Source organism: Acomys russatus, chromosome 24 (genome assembly GCF_903995435.1).
Source record: "Acomys russatus chromosome 24, mAcoRus1.1, whole genome shotgun sequence".
In the NCBI taxonomy this organism is placed as follows: Eukaryota; Metazoa; Chordata; class Mammalia; order Rodentia; family Muridae; genus Acomys; species Acomys russatus.
This window is the reverse complement of record NC_067160.1, coordinates 51,743,402-51,760,126: the sequence shown is the minus strand read 5'-3', so window position 1 is coordinate 51,760,126 and position 16,725 is coordinate 51,743,402. Positions and strand designations below refer to the sequence as shown.

At 48.0% G+C, this 16,725-nt stretch overlaps 1 protein-coding gene across 7 annotated transcripts in view; it reads left to right on the top strand.

The window, feature by feature from the left end:
* Positions 1 to 16,725, top strand: part of Fubp3 (far upstream element binding protein 3) — a 50,267-nt gene that overhangs the window by 18,439 nt on the left and 15,103 nt on the right. For 6 of the 7 annotated variants that reach the window (XM_051167143.1, XM_051167142.1, XM_051167141.1 and 3 more), the window contains exons 3-8: positions 8,453 to 8,486; positions 10,773 to 10,822; positions 11,194 to 11,265; positions 12,489 to 12,546; positions 14,403 to 14,565; positions 15,803 to 15,901. In XM_051167143.1, coding sequence (XP_051023100.1) covers positions 8,453 to 8,486; positions 10,773 to 10,822; positions 11,194 to 11,265; positions 12,489 to 12,546; positions 14,403 to 14,565; positions 15,803 to 15,901 — 476 coding nt within the window. The remainder of the gene's footprint in view (positions 1 to 8,452; positions 8,487 to 10,772; positions 10,823 to 11,193; positions 11,266 to 12,488; positions 12,547 to 14,402; positions 14,566 to 15,802; positions 15,902 to 16,725) is intronic. The other variant, XM_051167139.1, reaches the window with a different exon arrangement.

Sequence of the window (16,725 nt, the reverse complement as noted above, 5' to 3'; positions counted from 1 at the left end):
TTTATAAACAAGGTAGACTCACCAGCACCACCCCACCCCACCCCACCACCACTAGCACCACCAGCACCACCCCACCCTGGGTTCTCAACTTTGTCCCAGAAGCCACTAAATGACATTATTTTATAGTAACATCATCAATTGAACTTGTTCTTGTATGTCAGAGTGCCACCCTTCCCCACGCAGCTGGTCTTTTACTATATTCATTCCCCTCACTCTGTTTCGCTGTTCAATGTACAGCTTCTTCCCTCTACCATGTTAATGGTTGCAACTGTGTATGACTGCCCTCTATATAGCTGTTACCAATCCCTTTCAGTCTTGGGGAAGAATTCTATTTTGAATAGCCCAGTTATTTAGAATTTGTTCCACATAAGACAAGTGCATCTCACATTAAATCATAGCCTCTTTAAGCACCTTAGATCTATCATTTCTATCTTGTCCTAATCTTCTTCCACACCATTAGCAGGTATATGCTGTACAACTATTAGGAAAGCTGATGGTGGGGATCATAACGCCAGGCTGCCCTCCTCTTAATCTGGTAGTGCAGTTGGTGTAAGATTAACCTTTTATCTTGAAATGGGCTGTTTCATCAGATTGCCTTCCCAATCTTTCAGCTTTACTGACCCTCTGGCATAGTTTCTTCTCCGCTTTTCTGCTGCAAGAAACTTTTGCTCTCTTGCTCAGTTGCTGGGACTGAGCCTTTTTTCACTTTCTCCTTTCGGGTGCTCCTTGGACCTCCGGCAGCAACCTCTCTAGTTAGTTGCATAGACTATTCTGCAACCCTTTCAGGAAAAAGAGTAGAGTGACCCCCTTTGTTTTCCCATTTCAGCCCATTTTTGTTTGTTTGTTTGTTTGTTTCTCAGGCCCCTCCATTCCACCCACAATTTTTCCAACTGCTCAGCTATTCTTTCACCATTTTTTGAAACAGAATGTACAAAGAAGAAAAAGAAAGGGGGAAAAAAAAAAAGAATCCCCTCTGGGGCAAAGTGAGGGATAGCCCAATGGTTGCAGCTGTAATAAGTTTTTTTTCTGGCCTCTTGGGAGAAAATTCCATTCCTTTTTCCCCTGCCATTTCCTCTGTAGCATTTGAAATCAAATTTCCCATTTTCTTCTTTATCAAGCCCCTTGTTAGGAGCCACTTGTAGCTGGTCTTGCTTCTTTATGGATTCTTTTTCCCCCCGTGTTTTATCCCCTGTGGTTCCCCCTCCCCCTTCATAACCTATCACTAGATAGGAGAGAAAGAAGGATTGGGGGCGGGGGTCCCTGAGTTTGATTTCTTCCTTTTTGTTTCTCCTTTGAGCATGACTACTAACAAACTACAACCAACTCCCCACCCCCCCCCCCGCAACACACACACACAACCAACCAACTCTTGGGGCCCTAGCATTTATAATATACCCTCTGAAAAGTTCCCAGAATTCCAAACATCACACAATCGCAGAAACCATCGACAGCTGGCAAAACCACACCTCTGCTTAGAGCATGAGGCAAATCATAGTCAACTGCTGTGGACAGTCTGAAATAGCCCAAAGTAGCATACCTAGAATTAAAACAAAGACATATTCTTATAATGTTTCTGTGTTTTTTAAAGAAACCAAAATTCAGAATTCTTACTACACTTATTTTGTTTGGCTTGGTTTTTGAGATGGGTGTCTCTTTGTGTATCCCTGGCTGTCCTGGAACTCACTTTGTAGGACAGACAGGCCTGGATTCACACAAGAGATCTTCTTGCCTTTGCGAGTGCTGGGATTATAAAGACAAGCACTGCTGTGCCCACTCTTCAGAGAGGATCACATAGGCTGGCCTCCAAATTGCTGTGTAACCAGGGATGAATTCTTGATACTGCTTCCCAAGTACTGGGGTTACAAGCTTGCACTGCCGTGTCTGCCTCGTGACCTGTTTCTGTGATAACACACTTTCTGTATCTGCCTGGCAAGTAGGACAGACAGAACACGTATGTCACTCCCTTTTCCCTTTCTCTTCATGGTGTGCTTTCTTTCTTAGTGAGAAATTACCAGGGAGAGCCCCCACTGCATCCTTCTCGGTCTCTTGTACCTCTGCACACTTATAACAACCAACTATATTTGAGGAACAAGACATTACCCTTGGGTGGTCTGCACTGTGCATCATAGTTTAATCAGATAAAATTCATTGTTAAATAACTTAGGAAAATTGTTTCTTTTTCTCCTCCATTGGTCTCCAAGTGTGGAATTCAGGTTTTCTGTTGAAAGCTGAGCAAGAGCACTAGAAAATGGGCCTAGCCTTGGCTCAGCCTCATCTTCTCATTTCCTGGTCACTAGGAATAAGGTCACTAGGCCAGATATGGGGAGCTGTATCCTATGTGGAAGAGGGGGTAGTTGAGGGAGAGGGAGGGAGAGAGAGCGCACGCTCACGAGAGCTAACCAGGGCAGGGCAGGGCTGCCAGGAGAACTGTACTGTATGGAAAGCAACAAGTTAGTAGGAATGGCAGTTATGAGCACTCTCTGAGATGGTTTCTTTATTTTATGTGCATTTGGAATTTTGCTTGCATGTATGTCTGTGCAAGGGTGTCAGATCCACTGGAACTGAAGTTACAGGCAGTTGTGAGCTGTCAGTGTGGATGCTGGGAACCAAACCTGAGTCCTCTGGGAGAGCAGCCGTCTCCGAGCCATCTCTCCAGTTCCAGAGGTGGTTTCTTACACCTGCTTGGTCCTGCAGGAGGCTATCAGCTCAGTTCACCAGGCCTGCCTAAGTGCTCTTCCCTAGCCTCCTAGTCTTTTGGAGGCAGAGGTGGGCCTCGGGCTCACCATGTAGCTCAAGCAGTTGTACATTCATCACTTTTTTTTTTTTTAATTGTATGTGTGGTCTATGTGAGCTTGTGTATGGCGGTCAAAGGACTGTATTTAACATGTGGGTTTCAAGGATGAACGTCAGGTCATCAGGCTTTATGGCAAGTGCTTTTTTTTACCCACTGAGCCATTTCACAGAACCATGGCCCCAAACTCTCAAACCCTTCATTTCTGGATGTTCTTGCCCACATGATCTCCATCTTTGGGGATACCATTTTGACGTTCTAACAATTCAGAAATCCCTGGTCTCAATTGCAGTGCCTTTCCTGTCAGACTTTTGTACACGCAGCAGCTGTAGCCTCTCCCTGGGAGCTGTCTGGCCTGTGAAAGTTTTCTCCCAAGCCCCCAGAAAGGTCCAGATCCTCCTGACCTGGCTGTCAACCTCTGCTTTTGCAGCAGCCTGCTCAATGGCTGCTTTTCTGCTCTGCTTTAGCCTAGTCCCCCATCCTCAGCTGGTGCTTTCCTATTTGGTGTTAGGTTGCAAGGTTGGTGTGACTTCTTCTAGAAACAGTCTTCATCCAAGTTCATCCTAGCATTGGGGAGCTGGATGGGTTGTAGCTAATGATGCCTCTATAATGAGAATATATACGAGGGCTATATCAAGACATTTTTTGATGGCTGAGACTGTAGCTCAGTAGTAGAGCTTGGTTGAGGTCCTTGGTTCAGTCCCCAGCACTGCCACATAAAAGAAAGGAAGGGCGTTTACTTTTAAAAAATATCACTCATACCGGGCATGGTAGGCATGGTGGTGCACATCTTTAATCCCAGCACTCAGGAGGCAGAGGTAGGTGCATCACTCACTGTAAATTCAAGGCTAGCCTAGTCTACAAAGTGAGTAGGTTGTGTTTTCAATTTTTTTGTTTTTGTTTTTCGAGACAGGGTCTCTCTGTGTAGCCTTGACTGTCCTGGACTCACTTTGTAGACCAGACTCGAACTCACCGTGATCCACCTGCCTCTGCCTTCTGAGTGCTGGGATTAAAGGTGTGCGCCACCACGCCCGGCCTGGTGCATTGGTTCTTAAGAAAGCTGGTCCCCATGTTTATCACGAGACCACAGGCTTCAGTAAGAAGAATGTGCTATGCTGGTAGCCTCAGACCACTACTCTTCACTCACTGTTACTGTTGCTTCTTGGGCCGGGCCTTGGTATTAGGGTCTATAGATTCTCATTCTTCCTTGACCCTGCAGTTGAGTTAGTCTCCACTGGACTTCTTTTCTTTTCTTTTTTAAGATTTATTTTATCTATCTATCTATCTATTTATTTATTATGTATACAGTGCTCTGTCTGCATGTACACCTGCGCGCCAGAAGAGGACATTAGATCACATTATAGATGGTTGTAAGCCACCATATGGTTGCTGGGAATTGAACTCAGGACCTCTGGAATAGCAGTCAGTGCTTTTAACCTCTGGGTCATCTCTCCAGCCCCCGTATGATGGATGAGGAATAATAGAATTAATATTATGGGGTGCAGCTCAATGGTCGTATACTGGTGTGCAGGAGTCTGGGTTCCATCCTCAGTACTTTCTAAACAACGATCTTAAAGTGTCAGGATAAAGAGCAGAGCCATGTGCAGAGACCACATGGATCCAGGCAGCTGGAATGAGTGTGTAGGTGTTCTGTGCTCTGCCCTGGAAGCTGCTACTGACAGCATCTCCCTGGTAGCCAGGAGAGCAGGTGCGGCGGGTCAGGACATCATATAGCTGCTGCTGCTGCTGCTGCTGCTGCTGCTGCTGCTGCTGCTGGTCCTCATCGTCATCTTTTCTGCTCTCAGGAAGCAGGAGTGACACTGAAACCAACTTGAACTTACACTTTTTGATGATAGCGTCAAACTCCGGATTCTTTCTTTACCTCCAGAGTGATGGGCTAGCAGGTTTTTTGTTTGAAAATTGTAGACCGGTGTGTTCTGGTCTGAGAGAAACTGCAGGGCACACTGGCTGTAGCTCACAGCTGCTAGGAGGATGTCAAAGAGGAGAAAGCCGTGCCTTTTTAGTTAGGGTTCTGAGAAAACTGACATGTTCATGGAGGTTAGCAAGCAGTTGCATGGGGTTAAGGTGTCTTTGGAAAAATAATAAGATGAAGGTCAGGACAAGTGTTCTGTGTCCAAAGAAGGGATTGGGGCCTGGGCAGAACCTACATTTGTTGAGTTAGGACTCGGGAAAGAAGGCAACCTTAGGAATGAGGAACTGTTAAGCGGGTGTCTATTTATTCTTTTATGTTGAGAGTGTCACCAAGTACACCAGGCAGGCCTGGAGCCCCAATTCTCCCATCTCTACCACCCTTCTCTCAGTTCTCAAAACTAAGTAATTGGAGGCCAGACATAGTGGAGCATACCTTTAATCCCAACACTAGGAAACCGAGGCAGTCAGATCTCTATGAGCTCAAGATATGCCTGGTTTATAGTGAGTTCCAGGACAGCCAGGATCTCATAGAGAGTCCTTGTTGCAAAAAAGGACAAACAAACAGTCAGTAATAGATTACTCGCCCAAGGCCTTTCAGCTGGGTTTGCCAAAGGAGTGCTCTCTGGCCTGAGACAGGAGTTGTTGTGTAGGACACAAGAAGCCTTTGTAGCCCCCTCACCTGGGTATCATTGACCTTAACTGAGACTGGGAAAGGGCTGGTTATAATAAAAAAGACACAGCCAAAGGGGAAGGGACTGTTGAGAATCTGGAGAGGAGGCCTGAGGGGCAGCTCAGAAGGTAAGCGCTGCCTTTGAGGGCATGAGAGCCCAAGTCTCCAGAACCATATAAAGCCAGGCTCTGTGTGCAGAGTCTTTGATGCCAGCACTCCCCAGGAGCTAGAAGGCCTGTGAGTTTGGAGTGTATATGCATGGTGTCCTGGACTTGCCTTCTGAACCTCCATGAAGCCTGCAGTGCACATGAAGTGTTCTTGCACACAAATACAGACTTACAACACAAAACTGAAGAGGAGATTGGTTGTGGTTTTGCTGAACATAAAAATCTTGCCATTTTTTCCCTGTTGGAGCTGCTCTCTGGTGTCTGTCCAAAACACCTGGGGTCTAGAGGACAGGAGGGACAGATGGTTATTAAAGTTGCTGCTTATTATAAAGCCGGGCTTATTGTCCAGTGATACTGTGCTAGCATTTCTTTGCAGAGAGAAAAACAAGGTAACTTTTTTCTTTATGAGAAAGAGTATGTTTGCCACCATTCATTCATTCATTCTTTCCTTCCTGCTTTCTTTCAATTGCTGAAACTAGCAGAGTGTTGATTTCCTCTCCGCCCTGCGCCCCCCACCCCCACCCTGTTTGGTATTTTGAGACAGGGTTTCTCTATGGTATCTTGGCTGTCCTGGACTTTGTAGACCAGGCTGGCCTCAAACTCACAGCGATCCTCCAGCCTCTTGCCTCCCAGAGTGCTAGGATGAAAGGTGTATGCCATCACCACCCAGCTAGAAAAAAAATTTTGTATTGTCAGCTACCTCATATTTGAGAAGTTATGTCCCCTTAACATCATCCCAGGCTATTTCCATTGTGTGCTGTGCAGGGTCAGTGAGAACCGCTGTGTGTGTGAGTGTGCTGGAATTGAGCTGAAGGGACTTAGGCAGTGAGGTGCTAAGTGTCCTGCTTGCCTCGTTAGTGTGACCTTTCCCAGAAGGAGGACAGAGGAGACCCAAGCAGAACATGTCAGTTGCATATACAGGGCCAACGTCCTTTCTCGCTGCTGGTTTCATTTACAGGTACCCAATAAGACAGATGCACAGAGCCACACATGTGTGGCCCTGTGTTGTGCTTGCGTGGAGAGGGGAGAGAATTTGGGCTTCTTAGCTCGCCTGAGGCCAAGCATTGACTTGGTGGACTCTGGTCCTGTCCTGTGGTGCTGAGGCCCTCGAAGGCTGTGTGTCTAAGAATGATGGTGTGTGCAGGGTTAGTTCTGGTGTCTGTCAGAGAGGCCCGTGACGTGGGCTTTGCCAATAGAAAAGAGTTTCTGTGGTTATGAGCACAGGCTGTCACTGAGTGGTGTTTGAACAGAAGTCCTCAAATGTTCCAGTGAGTCTCACAGTGCCCTTTGCTGTGTTCTGTGGCTGGCTTCTTTGTCAGAGACAGTCATAGCTGAAGGTCATCTCCCTATGCTGTCTCTGAGCTAGGGGCCTGCAGGCAGCCACACAGCTCTCACTGAGGACTGCAGTCCCTGTGGGTGTTTAGTTCTTCTGTAGTCACCCTCTAGTAGAGGAATTCTGAGGGAAATTGGGGAAGCTAACCTTTGTTTTGAGGCAGGGCTCTCTGTAGCCCAGGCTGGCCTTGACATCTCTGTGTGTAACTAAGGCTGGTGTAGCCTCCTGAGTACTGAGATTACAGGATAGAGCAGCTGTGTAGCCCAGAAGCCCCAGCCCTTGCCCTCTCCTTTGGCACTTTGTTTGGTCCCCTTCCTTGGTGGTGGACAGCTCTTGGGCAAAGCCCATGATGGGGATTCCCTTCCTAAGCTGGAGAGTGTTCAGGTTTCATGCGAATGGGAATGGAGCACTGAGTAAGGGCAAAGAAAGTTCTAAGAGTCGATTAAAAACAGCTGTATCCCTGAGATAAGCGCCTCACAGCGCACAGTGTCTGTGCTCTGGCTGCAGACCATCATCTCGCTATTGATCCAGATGGAATATGGTTTTTTTTTTTTCTGGATCAATAGCTTCAGTGAACTCAATACTTTACTTTTTGCTATATTGCTTCTCTGCTTTCTCTTTTTTCAGAATGCCTCAGTCTGGTTTGCTTTCCTTTGTCTCTTTATGGTCCTCTACTGTCCAGAGGATGGCAGGGTAACTGGACAAGAGGCCACAGTTAGTGATCTTAATTAAGCCTTTTCCTTTCCCAGACATTGGTGTGATCGACGCCTTCCTGCTTTCCCCAGAGACATATTTTTGAATGCTCTTTTAGCATCTCAGAAGGTCCATTCAGTTCTTGTTTTCTATTTGGGTTTATAGCCACCCTTTGTCTGCTGACTGTATTTCTTGAACTGCATTTTCTAGAAGAGAAACAGCACAGAACCATTTCTGCTGATGGCTGGTGAAGGAGGGGCACATCAATAGCTAAGAGACAGGAACTAGACCATGGAGCCTGACTGAGAGCCACTCTGGGAATGTGGTTGCAGAGTTTGTTCTGATAGTGAGGCTGTTGGCACTTGACTCTTTGCAATGTGCGAGAGGAGCTGCTGCAGGAGGGAGGAGCCTGGTGACAGAATAGGGACATATGTGTGTGTTCTTAGCAACTACAGCTGCCATGGAGCAGTCCTCAACAGTGCGTCCAAGGAGGTGGTAAATCTTCTCATTTGGTTTTAAAAGAGCAGGGAGGACCTGAGTATCCTGGCTGGGTTTGGATGCCAAGCAGGAGGGAGAGGGCAGGATTTGGACAAACAGGTTTCCCTCCGAGGCCTCTCAGCATGTGGACACACAGATCAATTTCTTATCCTTCGTTCAGCTGGACACTGGGTTAGGGACTGTTGAGCAAGATGTCCCCTCCTGTTTCATATCACATAACGCATTCATTTCAGCCACTGAGCCTAAATTACTGTTTGCTTTCTTTCTGTCTCCCTCCCACCCCTGAACAGTAAGAATTCGGGTAAGGATGAAGTTAGTTTATCCGTGCTAATGCTTTGATTTTTCTTTTCTCTTTCTCTTTGCCACAGTAGGTAACCAGTTAGGGGCCTTGGTACATCAAAGGTAAGCAGTGGGTTATGTTTTATTATTTATTGATCATTTCTAATTGTTTATTGATCCACCATCTGCACTGGAGTGTTAGCAAGTCAGAGGTTGGGAGTGTGGGAAGCCAAGGGCTAGATTTCCTTAAGACCCACAGTTTCTGCCAGCCCTCTCCAAAGCAGTGTGGGCCAGAGGAACAGACTGATAGACACTACACCAGCCCCTGTTGAGCCTTGAGGGACTTTTACAATGGTGGAGTTGCTCTCCTCCGCTGTAGGTTACATTTGAAAGGAGGCTGTGCGTTGTCCTGCTGGTTCTGTCACTCCCGGTGCCTCAGGATCTTCAGCCTCTTCACAGAAGAAGAATGCAGTAATGGGTGAAGAGTGTATGGGGCTTTGGAAGTGAGGTGTGCCTGGTTTTGGAGATTTGTTGGGAGAATCTTGGCTAAGTGCCTAGTATCCTCTCTCCCTCTCTTTTCCCCTATAGCCCTCCATTAAGTTGAGGATTTGGATACAAAGACCTCAGCTTTAAAAAAAGACCCATCTGTAAGATAAAGAATATCTATCCATAGTGCCAGCCACGGGGAAGGGGGAGAATGTCCAGGGCACTGTGGTGCTTCTCTTCTGCAGAGACTGTTAACTGTCACTGGAAGTGACACAGCTCTGCCCTCTGTTCTACACGAATGCTGGGGAGTTTGAAACATCACTAAGTGTTGGTTAAATAGAAGGTTTAACCTGATTTTCTTCTTTGTGTTTTTATTTGTTTAATGAGATAAAATAAAGTCTGTGAAGTTGTAGTATGAAGTGCTGATAAGCATGTCCTGGTAAGCTGTAATTAGCATGCTACTTTCCTAGAGTGCCTTCAACCAGTTCCTGCCTTGCCTTCAGAATAGAGCCTTAGCTGGGCGTGGTGTCATGCGGCTGTATCCCTGCACTTGTGAGGCATAGATGGGATGTCTGTGAGTCCAAGGCTAGTTTGGTCTGCATAGGAGTTCCAGGACAGCCAGAAGTATATAGGAGGAAGGTTGGAGGGAAGTTAAAGATTGAGACTGAGGGCCAATGTTATGGGGGCTGTGGAATTGCCCAGCTCTTTGGTGTTCTCCATTGTGTGGTAGTGGAATTTTAGAGATCTTGTTGGGGTTGGTTTTCTTTTAAGTGCCGGAGATAAGCTTAGGACTGCCAGCAGGCATGCTAGGCGGGCACCCCACACCGGGCTGATGAGTCCTGACATTACCCATCGTAGGTAGGTCAGCTCTCAGCCTCAGGTACAGGGTGCTGTGCTCCTCCCAGCAGTGCCAAAGCACACCCTGGCGGGCCTGGCCTCGGCCGGGGGTTGTTGGGCCTTGGGAGCTGGTAGATGCCAGGAATTGGCCCTGTATGAATTGGGAGTGTGCTTGTACTGCTCCAGGGAGGGAAAGAAGTGGGGAGAGATCCCTTGTGCACACACAGGCTGAGGACGACTCCTTTCGTGGTGGCGTGGTGGCAATGCTGTTGATGCTGTTGCGTTTCTAAGTGCTGCACTCCCCTGAAAACATGGGCTGCATTCGATCCTTTCCATGATGGTAAAGTCCAGCTGTGTGAGGATGCTTTCACATGTATGCTTTTTTAACTACTTGTACTTAGCATCCCCTAAGGTAAATGTTTAGATTTGATTGCTTTCTGGGATGCTGGGCAATTGGATATTGTCCACAATACACTACGTGCTACGTTTCAAAGTTTGTTTGAAAGAGCCGTAGAATCTTTTTTGTTTTGTTTTGTTTCCTTTTTGAAGGCTCCTGATGGACAGAATAGTATTTAACAAAAGTGTCTCACAGCACGAGTGAGGTGGTCATGCTGTCCTGGCCAACACTGATGAGGCTCTGCAGGGCGCTGGTTTTCTTGGGCACATACTACCTTAGAAGACATAGCTATATTGGAGGGAGGCCAGGAAACAGACAGATCAGGACACCAAAAATGCTGACTCTGTTTTTATCTAGAGAGCACACCCTCATAAAGCATACCCCAGCAGACCATAACTGTCCTGGGGGTGACGACCCATCTGCTGGGCTCTGCCACTAGTGCACAGCTGTGTGCACAACAAGCAGCTGAGGAAGGAGTTGGTTAAGGGTCTGGATGCTTCTCTGACTAGAGATGGGAGGCTTTGGTGTTCTCAAGGAAGGCTTGACCAAAGGGCCCCCAGAATGACAACTCTCTGAGTGCTTGGGAAGGGCTAAATCAATGTGTTTTATTTTAAACTTTTATCTTGGGGATCTAAGGTAGCTGTAGAATTTTGAATTCTGTCTTTTTCTGAAGCATTCTTTGTTTTTAGGGCAGTAATTACAGAAGAGTTCAAAGTGCCTGATAAAATGGTTGGATTCAGTAAGTATCTGCATTGTCTTTTTCCCTTAGCTGTTACCTGGTTTTCCTGTAACTTTTCCTTAGTTCTTGTCTGTTTATAATCTCTTATGACCATGTCACCTGTGCTAGAGTGCTTGTGAGAGTGTTGCAGGCACTAAGGCCAGTAGCGTCCAGAGCACTGACACCCCTAGCTCACCTCAGCTAAAGCACTGTTCCCTGCTGTGTGTCATATGCAGTTTCTGTTGCCGTGGCGCCCAGGGGCTGAGATGGGCTCCCCAGAGGTGACTTGTAGTGAGCTGTGAGCTGAGTGTGTTTGCTAAGTAAATTGAGCCATCCACACATGGTTCAGTGTGGAGGGGAGGCACATTCTGACCCTGCTCATTCTGTTGCAGTTATTGGCAGGGGAGGTGAGCAGATTTCACGGATTCAAGCAGAATCTGGTTGCAAAATTCAGATTGCCTCAGGTAAGGGCTGTTTTCTCATAGATTCGTTTAGTAGAATCAGTGTTGCGCAACAGTTTCAAGAATTCCATGTCTTTGCTTTTGTTTAAAAGCGAGGGTAAGTATGTGCTGTTGCTATCTGTTGTTCTGCACTTCTGGAGTGGACCCCACCTGCGCACCAGAGTGAAAGCCAGCCCGGAGATGAGGCGCACACCTGCCGTCTAAGGCAACACCGAACTCTGGCCAGCATGGCCTTTGCCTAACACCTGCCAGCTGGGCTAGGACCTGTGTTTTCTGCACCAGAATGTGATGCCAGGCATAGCAGGGCCTGCACCCAGCTTCCCTGTAGAAGACCATCCCTCCACTTTGTGGAGAGAAGACAGTAGGGGTCCTGGCTGATTGTGTATCAAACACCTTTCAGGACCTCTCAAAACATTGTTTCAGTTTTGACCATTTGATGTTGAAAGACACTGATTGAAGAACAGTTTTTATTTATTTTAGTTGTAGCTTTATTATGTCATCTGCGCGTGACTTCTTTCCATTTGACAGGAAGGGTCTGGAGACATTCCAGTAGAGAACGTTGGTCATTTATAAGATACTCTCTGCAGTGTCTGGAAGGCAGTAATTGCTGTTAGCTATTTGTCTTGAGGGTTTTGTTTGCTCATTTTTTTACAGTGCTGGGGATTGAAAACAGCGCCTCACATACATAGGCAAGCGAACACTAAACCCCCAGCTCCCCCTTTCAGTGTTTTGAGGAAGGAGTTTTTAGAATCAGTCATGTTTTGGAAACAAAGATTTCCCTCTTGTGTTAGATGGCCAGGGCCAGTGCCACATCCCTGCTGCCAATTTCTTGGGATAATGGATACAGTAAATGCTATAATCCTATGTGCTTATGAAGTCCTTCCTAGTACATATCAGAGCAGTTTGCTTCCCTGAGACCATGAAGCTGCTCTGCTCAGAGTAAGGGAAGCATGGTCCGTGGCTGCTGAGGAGCCTTTGGGAAGGTCAGAGTGAGTGGAGCTCTGTGATAAGGACCAACCCGCAGAGCTCTGCTGTGCCCTCCTGGCTCCCTGGTGGGACCCAGTCTCTATGTCCCTCAGCAAAGCAAACTGGTCTTTTTGGGAGACTGCGCTTCTGTGGGGATGGTGTAGGAACCAGCCCCAGAGAGACAGTCTACACACAGAGGCAGAGGCACACAGCTGCCTGATGCCCACCAACACACCTCATCTTCTTGATTCTTCTTATAGAGAGTTCTGGGATTCCAGAGAGGCCCTGTGTACTTACCGGAACCCCAGAAAGTATTGAGTAAGTTTGTTTTATTTACTTTTTCCTTTTACTCTTCTTCCTCCTTCCCCAAGTGAGGAGAAATGGAAGGGCAAAACTGTTGCTGCAGACTGTCAATCTGTGCTGAATCCACCCACAGCACACCTCCACTAGGAGAAAGGCCTGGGAGGTTACCGCACCAGGAGAGAGCGCTCGTAGGTTACCTGAAACACACGAGCCTAGACTGCCTCCCGGCTGTCATGACCTGTCCACTAAACCAGGGACTCAGCAGTGGACACCTACCCTGGCCAAGCACGCTAATCACCCACCTCCTTGTTAACACCTCCCATACCCTAAGGGTCAGAGGACTTGGTCACTCTGTGAGCCACAGAGAGCTGAACACCAGGCCTTTTTCCTGGGCGGGCTGATCCACTTGCCCTTCTGATGTTTGTGAACCAAGTGACTCCACTCTTTGTGACCTTTGCTCCACTCACAGAGCCCTGCGAAACAGCCAGCGGGTCCTTGGCAAGAGCTCTGATGATTTGCCTCGATTTCCTGCCCGGGTACATGCTTGCTCAGAGCCTTGTACCAAATACAGAGCTCCTAAGCCCAGGTCTCTCCTTGGGAGGAAAGTGCAGGCTGGAGTGGATGGCTTTCCTCTTCCAGTCTGTCCAGGGGTGTTTTGCTAGGGTGGGGCCTGAGATTATGTCTGGCTCAGTAGGTAGGGTTGGTTTATTGTTTCCATTTCTCAGGGAGCCTAGATGGCTTTAAATTCTCCTGCTCGGCTATAACATTGCAGGCAGTGAACCAGAATAAACACCGCTGGCAGGTGTGCATTAGAGGGCATGCTGGATGGTTGGGCTGGAGTCACAGCATTTTTTCCAGCACAGGTTAATCTAGTACACTAGCAAAATACTAAAAAGCTGCTGCAGCTGAGAGTCCACAAGATGGTTCTGCACACAAAGGCTCAAGACTGCAAAAGCCGCTCATCCTTCCACTCTCCTCAGCGCTCCTGCTTTGTATCCGCCCAAGGAGCTGAGGCCTGAGAGCTAAGCTTTAGAAGGAATCTTTCTCCAGCACAGCCAGCCTGTCTGCTTGCTCAATCTGTTTCTATCAGAGGAACAAAAAAGTAGCTGGTGTGTGATGATTTAAACAATAAATTCTGCAAGTAACAGCCAGGGAAGATTCTGGTGCAGAAAAGGAAACTGGCCCAACATGTGACATTGTGGGTTGGGTTGTTCTGTTGCCACGTTGCAGAAATGAAGACAGATAGTGGGGTGTGAATCACAAAATCCCTCCTGGGTGCTCCCTGGAATACAGCTGCAGCAGGACACGGCCCCTCCTGCCCAGGAACCACACTGGAGATGTGGCTTTAGCTGAAGTCCTAAAGCAGTGTTGCTGGCCACAGGGAGACTTTGGAGTTGAGGAGCTCAAGCGTGGCTACTAACCCTTGCTTTCTTCCGTCTTTCTCGTCGCTCCTTCTTTCCCTCACCCTTGTTAACAAGTGTGCTGAGTGCTTCCCTGTGAGGGTTGTGTTGGGCTGGGGAACAGAGATGGACAAAGGCGCTTTCTCTTACCAGAGCTGCTGACATTCAAAGTAGGCAGGCCGTTGTGAAGATGTAAGCAAGTGCAGAGGGCAGGCACGTAGGGTGGGGTCTGACATTGGCCTGAGCCGCCACATGGAAACTGTAGTGCTGTGCTGTGTTGTGTGTTGCTTTTGAATTGCAGTTCTGTAGCATGGTGAATGGTTCAGACCTCCCAGGTTGTGAGGCAGGAGCTGGAGCTGGATGGAGGGCTGCCTTGACTCCTTGTGTTTTCCCTGGCACTGTCTCCCTTCCTAGAAGACCTTAAACATCCATTTAATGCTGGGTCTCTTGTGATTTTTCTTCCTCTTCAAGACAAGCCAAACGGCTCCTGGGACAGATTGTGGACCGATGTCGGAATGGACCTGGCTTTCACAATGACATAGATGGCAACAGCACAATCCAGGAGCTTCTCATCCCTGCGTCCAAAGTGGGTCTGGTCATCGGCAAAGGAGGGGAAACAATCAAACAGTTGCAGGTGCGTGAGCACCGCGTGGTGCTGAGCTGGCCTGGCCTTGCACACTGTGGGGCCATGGCTCCCTTCCAAAGCTCTCCTCACATGGGACAGGATCCCTCCTTTTGATGGCATGTGCTGATGCCAAATGTCTGGGGCAGGAGAGATACCATGGGACCAGGGCTCCTGAAATCTGCTCCTTGTTAGCGTTGAATTCGTGCTCTTAAGACAGACTAGGGGCGGGCATACATGTACCTGGAATTTCAGCACCCGGGCTGAGGGCAGGAGGATCATCACTTCAAGACCAGCCTAGGCTACATAATAAGTTTGAGGGCATCCTTGCCTACATGAGTCCCTGGCCTGGGGGAGGGGTTCATTAATAGCTAGGTATGGTGGCACAGGCCTGGAGTCTCAGCACTTAGGAGGCTAGGGTGGGAAGATTGTATGTTGGAGGCTAGCCAAGGCTATATATAGCAAGACCATGTCTTTAAAAATTACAGAGAAGCTGGGTGTGGTGGCACACACCTGTAACCCCAGCACTCAGGGAGGCAGAGGCAGGTGGATCACTGTGAGTTTGAGGACAGCCAAGGCTACACACAGAAACCCTGTCTCAATAAACTAAATTAAATAATAAATAATATTTGAGAGTGAACATCCCCAGATGAGGCAGTGTATATGTTCCAGACAGCATCCACGCTGACCCCAGGACGGGTAGACATGCCCTAGAGTGCAGTTTTGCTGAGTTCGGAACAGACTTAGATCTCTGGGGCTTTCACAGCTGCAGGTAACCACCTATGCATCATACTCCAGGCCTCAGATTGCAGAAGTCCTCCTACAACCTACAGTAAATTGTAAAAGCTTAGGATTTGGTGTCACAGAACCGACATTTCAGCCCTGGGCCTCTGGACGGTTTCAGAACTCATTTCATCGGTGCCTGGCCTGGGGGTACGGTGGCGCTTGTTTGCATGGTGGGCACATTGTCATCAGCTAACAATAAGCAGAATACATAGTGTATGGCACTTGTAGGAACAGCACGCTAGAGTTTAGATACTCCGGATATGGTAAAGAGGATGGGTACATTGGGAGTTTGTCTTACGTGATGTGTGTCAGCATTCCCAGAAGCCAGCCTGGGCCCAGGTGGGGATCCACCTTATGGGAGGTGAGACATAGACTTACGATGAACTCCCCAGTCCTGCTTCTCAAGGCATTGAAGCGTTTGCCCATGACATTGAGGGATGTGTGTTTGCGTGTTCCCCAACAGGAGCGAACAGGTGTGAAAATGGTCATGATCCAGGATGGCCCACTGCCCACAGGAGCAGACAAGCCTCTCCGCATCACTGGAGATCCCTTTAAAGTACAGGTAGGAAGGAGCTCACGAGTCAGCTCTGTCCAGCCCACTGGCTGCAACCCTTTAATACGGTTCCTCATGTTGTGATGACCCCTAACCATAAAGTTATTTTGTTGCTGCTTCATAACTATAGCTCTGCTACTGTTAGGAATTGTAAATGTTTTTTATGTTTTCTGGTGGTCTTAGGCCTTTGACCCTTTCACAGGGGTTGGTCAGTGCCTACCCCCAGGGCGTGTGTTTCCACCCACAGGGTGAGAACTGCTGGTCTAACCCAGGTGGTTGTCAACAGCTGGTAGAACATCTTTGGGGAAGTGTGAGGGCCGCATAAGAACGGGCTGCTGCCTGGGACAATGTACACTGGTTTTCTTTTCTGTTGTTGCTGTTGCTGTTGTTTTGTTTTTTGAGATAGGATTTCTCTGTGTAGCCTTGGCTGTAGACCAGGCTAGCCTCAGACTCAGAGTGATCCTCCTGCCTCTGCCTCCCGAGTGCTGGGATAAAGGCATGCACCACCATGCCCAGCTACACTGGTTTTCATATTGCAGATGATGCTGAGTATATTGTTAGCCTTGTTGGGCTTAAACCCAGGCCAGGTGGAGGTGCAGATGAGAACAAGTGCCAGAGCCCAGGCTTGTGTGTGCCTTCAGCACCGCTTCCTGAGCTGAGAACATTTAGCCTGTGGCTCTTGCTGGTCCAGAAATGCAAGTGTAGGCGGCTATATGTTGTCAGTGAAATCTAGTGTTCTGTCATCTGCAGCCTGTCTCCTTTCTGCACCTAACTTGTTGTGCATCTTCAAGACCATTGGCATTGGGGTGGTGCTGGCGGAGGTGCACGCCTTT